The sequence below is a fragment of the Oratosquilla oratoria genome, chromosome 1, assembly GCF_046742065.1.
Source record: "Oratosquilla oratoria isolate Oo_2021 chromosome 1, ASM4674206v1, whole genome shotgun sequence".
Classification (NCBI taxonomy): Eukaryota; Metazoa; Arthropoda; class Malacostraca; order Stomatopoda; family Squillidae; genus Oratosquilla; species Oratosquilla oratoria.
Window position 1 is genome coordinate 101,984,633 of NC_134777.1, and position 7,500 is coordinate 101,992,132.

General features: G+C 36.5%; 1 protein-coding gene across 1 annotated transcript in view; it reads right to left on the reverse strand.

Moving 5' to 3' along the window:
* Window positions 1–1,626: 1,626 nt before the first annotated feature.
* The window catches only part of LOC143031008 (lachesin-like), a 161,995-nt gene continuing 156,121 nt past the window's right edge, over window positions 1,627–7,500 (reverse strand). The window contains exon 8 of the mRNA XM_076194350.1: window positions 1,627–2,229. Within this exon, the coding sequence (XP_076050465.1) occupies window positions 1,958–2,229 (272 nt within the window). The 3' untranslated portion in view covers window positions 1,627–1,957. The remainder of the gene's footprint in view (window positions 2,230–7,500) is intronic.

Genomic DNA, 7,500 nt, shown 5'->3' on the forward strand with positions numbered 1-7,500 from the left:
CGCGCGCGTGTGTGTGTGTGTGTGTGTGTGTGTGTGTGTGTGTGTGTGTGCATATTTGTGGGTGTGTATACGATCATCTGCTTCTCCTATGGCAGGTGTTATATGTTTATTTCGTAAGTTCTTTAATCTTTGTAATGTTTTTGACATGTAAAAAAATCAAAGAATAATTAGCCATACGTAGTGCTAATATACCAGCACGGATCACCTATTTTATTTTATTTTTTCGATTTTTACTGTGAATGGATCAGTAAAATCGGAATTAGGCTTTTTGACACCATAATCTTCTATCTTTTCTCTCGCTTTTTATTCTCTGGTTTTTTGGTTTGTAGAAATGATCTGCACTAGCTTCCGTTGCTCGGTCTTCGATTATTCGTTTCCTCTTCAGGAGGAAGCGTCTGTTTTGTATCTGCGAAGACGAGCGACAACGAAAGCACAAAGCACGCAAAAAATACATAACAATAATAATGATAATAAAGAATAGATATGTAGACAAATAAAAAAAAAATCGCTGGAGTCTGCCCTCCTTCTGTGTTAGAGGTTATCTTACACCTGCCGGGTCGAGGTCATCTCTCACGTGTCGTGTCGGCCCTTTGACCTAAGTCGTCAGGAGGTCGCGCCGACCACTGAGGGCATACTCGGAAGCAGCACAGCGTCGTCGCCGCCGCCAGCGAACCTGGTTACTGTACAGTTGCCGGCACTTACAACTGTTACAGTGGTCGGAGCGTTATGTCAGGTAACACATCTCCATTTGTTTAAACAGTGTTCTTCAGTTCCCTTAGTCACACTATGAAAGAGTATTAACAGCCCTCACGTACCCTGATAGTACTATATACACACACACACACTTGCCACATGTAACATTATCATTATCAATAGTAGTAGTGGTAGCAGTATTACCATTATCGTTATTCCTGTGCTGTACGAGTTATAGGTGCTGGCGACTGTATATATATATGTATACTGCAGCGGTAACACAGCATCTTTCGTGCCGGAGTACATTATGTACAGAAACCCGAGCCTGGGGGAGGCTGCGAGACAATTGGCTCCTGTAACACGGACTCAAAATCCACGACCCCTTTTTTCTTTTGGTGATGCCTCTATCTCACATCTCACTTTATTGATATAAAAGGTGAAAATAAAACTAGGCTATAAAAAAGAAAGGGGGAGGGAAATGATGATGATATTGATAATAGTAATAAAATTATGATAATAATGATAATAATAACAATAATAAAATCATAGATGATAATAATGGTAACAATAATAATAACAATAATAATAATAATAATAATAATAATAATAATAATAATAATAGCAATAATAATAGTAATAATGATAATAATAATGATAATAATAATAATAATAATAATAATAATAATGATAATAATAATAATAATAATAATATCAATAATGATTATATTAATGATAATAATAATAATAATAATAATAATAATAATAATAATAATAATAATAATAATAATAATAATAATAATAATAATAATAATGATGATAATAATAATAATGATTATAGTAATAATAATAATAATAATAATAATAATAGTAATAATAATGATAATGATAATAATAACAATAATAATAGTAATAATAATAATAATATTGATGATAATAACAATAATGATAATAATAACAATAGAAATGACGATGATTAAAATAGTGGTAATTATAGTAACGACAATATGAACAGTGCCCGAGTATTTGTAACATTCTACACCAGCCGCACGTGGAACCATTGGTTGTGGTCACTGTTGACTTCGTTCGTTGACAGTTGAGGCACGATCAGTCGTCGATCATAAGCCCGTGTGACAATGGAGTCGCACTTTTGAGGAGGCGAGAACCGCCCCTGGTCGTCCCCGCTCAAGCCGGAGGTCGGGAGCAGGAGGTGCCTTTCTAATGCACGGAGTTCATGATATAAAAGAAATATCAGCTAGAAGGTTCCTCAAACGATGATGGCGACGAAGACGACGGCCGAGAGCCAGCTGAGAAGCGGAAGTATGGCCAGGGATCTTTGGAGCAAGAAGAGGCGTGGGGTGTTCCTCCGCCAGGAGTCGACGGCCCCGGCCACGGCGGGGAAGGGAGCCGCTAGAGCGCAGGCCGAGGAGGTCGACGAGGATGATGATGATGAGGAGGACGAGGAGGAAGACACACCGTGTCCGCGGGTAAGGTCGAAGGCGGAGCCCATCTGACTACCACCACCGTCAGGAGACTTATCTGCAATAGGAAAGCAAAATACAAATTAGAAGAGAACGAGGCCTGAATGAGCACTCCTAAAGCAGTCAGTCATTGAATTAACACTTTCGCCGAGGACCGAGTTCCCATATATGAGTAAAATCACATGGTGGTAGCTAAAAGAAGATATATATGTATATATATATATATATGTATATTTGTATATATATATATATATATATATATATATATGTATATTTATATACATATATATTTATATATATATACATATATATATATGTATATATGTGTATATATATATGTATATATATATATATATATAATATATATATATGCTGAGACATTCTGACAGGTTGACGTAAGCGGAGTAGGAAACGCAAGAGTTTTGGTCTTGAGTTTATTCCTGACTAGTTTCGCAGGTATGGTTTGAAAAAGCATACCTGTGAAACTAGTCAGAAATAAACTCAAGACCAAGACTCCTGTGTTTCCTACTCCGCTTACATCATATATATATATATATATATATATATATATATATATATATATATATATATATATATATATATATATATATATATATATATATATACATACATAAATATGTACACACACACACATATGTATGTATATATATATATACCGGTATATATACTTTATTGTTCTACGACTGTCCCTCCGTTATGCTGTCCTCCCATTTTTAATACTGTCCTGTACCACTTCTCTGAATATACGTTTCCATTTTCGCCGAATCCTGTGGTAAAGGAGAAAGACTATTACCGCCGAGTAAAAGGTGACTAAAACGGGACGGAGGATAGGACTAGGCATCCTACTCTCTGTAGCCCCAAAGGAGACATTCCTAAAAAAAGCAAAGGCATAAGAGGATGTGGGAGGAGTTTTCCAACCAGAACCATAAGGTTTGGGTCTTTTAATGTGCGTTGGTGTGTTGCAGATGAAAGTAACAGGGAAGTAATAAGCAGTATGTCTGTAAGAAGAAAGATGGATGTGTTGGCATTGAGTGAAACTAAGTTGAAAGGGAAGGATGAGTTTGAGTTTGGGAGTGTAGTGGGGAGGGTGTCGGGAGTGAAGAGAGGACGAGGGAGAGAAGGATTGCTATATTAGTAAGCGAAGAGATAGGTAAGCGTGCGGTAGAGTGGAAGGAGGTAGCTTCAAGGTTAATATGGATGAAGGTGAAAATGGTAATGGACGAATGAAGAAATCTCATCATATGATATTTCTGATAATAAATGGAAGAAAGTCTTTGCGAGAAAAGAAAACAACATCACACCAATACCAACAATCGCCATGGAAGCAGATCGCTATTTTGTGTCAAACAGAGCTGCTGCTGCTATTAGTAGTGCAGCCCTATTCGACTATGGTTTTATAAATTCAGAAGACAACTCCCATGTAATTGACCATCACAAAGTCTGGAGGGCACGACAGAAGTTAAGGAGGAATTTTACTGAATTTGAATGCTAGGGAGATAAGAAAATTACTGTTTTTTTATGGGAGGAGAGACACAACACTAACTAAAAAGAAAAAGTGAACAAATGATATGGAGCAAAAGAAATTCAAGATCACAATGTGCTTGTAAGAGAACCTGGTACTTTCTATTTAGAACTATTGAACGAGGAACAGGAGCAGGTATTACAAAGGATTACAAAGGCGAAGCATGCCGACAGGAGACCTTTTGGTCCATAACTAGGTCGGATGCGAAAAAAGTTAATAATAATAAATAAATAGATAAATAAATAAATAAATAAATAAATAAATAAATAAAAATATAATAATATAAATAATAAGTAAAAAAAATGAATGCATAGGTACAGATAAATAATAAACAAGTAAATAGTAAATAATAATAAATTGATATATAACTAACAATGAATATGAATAAAGCAAATAATAAACAAACAGACAAATACTAACAATAAATATGGATAAAGCAAATAATAAACAAACAGACAAATACTAACAAAACAAATAAACAAATAATATGAAATAAATGACAGTCATTACAGCATCTTGCTTAGGTGTTTATTTAAATGATTCTTAAAGCTTCGAACTGAACTACATTGCATTGCCTCTGCATGAAGTTTATTCCGTTCATTAACTACACGGTTGGGGAAGTTGTTTGTACCCACTTCCAAATTAAATCTATTTCCTGACAATTTAAGACCATTGTTTCTTGTCTGATTCTCATTCAATGTGAAAAGTTGTGTAATTTTTATGTCAATTCTGGGAGATAACCTTGAGCAACTTGGCACAAGAAATTTGTTCGAAGAACACTTTGGAGGTAAGTTATTGAACACAATTGCCAAAATCTTTCCTGTGACTCCGATTTTGGTTTCTTGAAGAAAAATATGAAATGTGAAAGGCGAATTTCTTATATTCAAAGGCAAAGCTTACTCTAGACGACTTTGGTAATGTTGGGGATGGCATGGAGGTGTTCGAGATGATCTAACAAAAACAAAAGAATGTCACTTGGTACAGATGGACTGATGAAATGGTTTGTTGAAAATTATATTAGAAATGAGATAAAGGCAGAGGGAGCTGACAGCACGGCAACTAATAGTGGCTACAAGATGAAGCCATAAAATGGATGGAATGTCAGTTACATCGCCTTTAAAGTGGATGATCTGCAGTTTACATCTAAATGAACTTCTTTTGAGGCACCTGTGCAGGAAACACAGGGTGTTTCAGAATAATTGTGAGTGCCCCAGCAAACCCAGTTCTTGGAGTTAACATGGCCACACAGTAGAAAGTGGGCCTCATCTGAAAACCACACGTTGTTCAGGAAGTTTTCATTCTCCTCAATCTTTTCGGAGAACCACCCACACATAGTAACTCTCTTATCCTTATCAGCCCTGTGAGCTGGTGTTTATTATGAATCCTATAAGGACAGAGTTTCATTTCAGGGATCAAAATACGCCTAGCTGAAGAACATGAAATCCCAAGGCATTGAATCCTACGACGCAGAGATTTGCTCCGTCTTCGACCTGCAGAATCTTGAAGAATCGTGACATTCTCAGGTATGTGGACTGTAACAAGAGCTCCATTAGGTGATCTTCTAGCCCTCCTACGATCCTCTACACTTCCATAGGCTTCAAAATTTCGAATCCACTTGAAAAGGTGACTCTTATTTGGGTAATAGCTAAAATCGAATAGACGCTTATACTTGGTTTTAACAGTCTTGAATGATTTGGTTTTGTAGTATGTCTTTACACAGAAAACATTTTCTTTTGTTGTCCAGGCCATTGTTATTCAATCATCTGCTAAAAGTAAATAAATAAATAAATAAAATAAAATGAAATAAAATAAATTTAGAGGTAGTTTCAACAGGAAATTTATGGGAAACCCAAAAATGGGTTTCAAATATCCTGAAACACCGTGTATATTGGTCCAACAGAAAGTGGATCTCAATGGAAAAGACCACTCTACCAATCACCATATGTCTTTCAGTATATAGCTAAAGGAGCTCTTCTTCCAGATGTAGATGTAAATGAACTTAGTCGGGACCATGAAAGAGGTCTTACCACTACCAACAGAATATGTCTTTATGTGGCAAAAAAGAAAACTAATAATGACCCGTATGTCTGTGAATTACTATTATTTATCTGTTTGTTTATTATCTACTTGTTCATTTTATTTATCTATTTGCTTTTTCCCGTATACGACCTAGTTTTGGACTAAAATGTCTCCTGCCGGCATCCTCTTCCTTTGTAATCCTTCATAAGATGCTCGCAGATTCAACAGCGATATTAGAAAAATCCTTACACGCACTAACGAAGAAAAACCCTTGCTTCATCTCCTGGTACAAGATCCCAAAACACCGACGATACGTGGCATTCCCAAGATCCACAAACCAGGAATCCCCATGAGAACCATCACCAAGTGGATTGGCAACGCCCCCGACCAACGAGTCGGATTCGCCTGCCGGGGGGTGGTGGTGGTTTGGGGGGGGGATGGGGTGTATGGCTCGGCTTCGTCTTTAGCGGCCTTCGACGGCTAGATGGTTTAGAGCAGGGGTGGGGAACCTTTTTGTGCATGAAGGCCACCTTACAATTCATCGTCCCACATAGATGCCGCACCGAACAATTTTTTTTTTTTCAATTGTTTTATCCCTTTTTATAATAAATAATATACTTTTTAAATAATATATGATATATTTTTTTAAAATAATATGTATATCAAAGGCCGCAGAAGGCCGCACTTTATGGTCCGGAAGGCCTCTGGTTTAGAGTAATGGTTCTCGAACTGTGTTCTGCGGAACCCCAGGGTTCCGTGAAGACCTTTCAAGGGTTCCGTAGCAAAAAAATTATGGTTATTTATTTATTTGAACAGGAATGAATGAAATGAAATATAAAAGTGACGAAATCTTTTGCAGTTGAGGAGAGAGAGGAGGAGAGAGACTGTGCGAGTGCACGGTTATATACTTTGTGTGTTAATGACGGTTAGTCTTAAATATTTTTAAGTCTGTCAAAATCTTTTTCGTTGGGGGTTCTGCCGAATAGCAGCAAATGTGAAAGCGTTCCGTTAGATGGAAAAGTTTGAGAACCACTTCTTTAGAGCAACGCGCTCTCCCACATCATCATTATCAACATCATTATCACCATCACTATCCCCGTGACTATCACTATCATCATCACCATCATCATCACCATCATCATCACACATACAATTTCCAAATTTCTATTATTTCTACAAACTATTATTTTCTATATACTATGATTTTCAACTCGTTCACCAAATTCTCTTTCTTTAAATTTCTATTAGGTATTCCAGTCTCTCTTGCGGGGGGTAATTCTTCTGCTGTTGACCTGGCAGCAATAGGTACACTCAGAATAACAGTCATTCAAAATACGTCTTTTGAAGTCGAGAGAAGTTACATTTCTCAGTTAATTTTCCCAATCTACCTCATGTTGGTACGATCTTCATAACTTAGTGTGTTCTGTAGATTGCAAAACTCCACAGTTTTGCTCACTTTAGACGTCTTTCGGCCTTATTTGGCAATGTTCAGAAGTAATTTGGGACCCTAAAGCGTGACTCGAAACCAGCAAGACTATAGTGATGAAAATTTGAATAGAATAATGAGGAATCCGTAAACATCAATTTAAGATAAACAGACAACGAATGGCTGTTTGACTAATGGAAAGAGACCAAGATGTTCGTATACTTCGAAACGGATGTGGCATAGGATTACGAAACAGAATATGCACAGACCGTTTGAAATGAGCATTTATTTATCTATTTATCTTATTTATTATTATTTATATTATATTTTTTATTTATTTA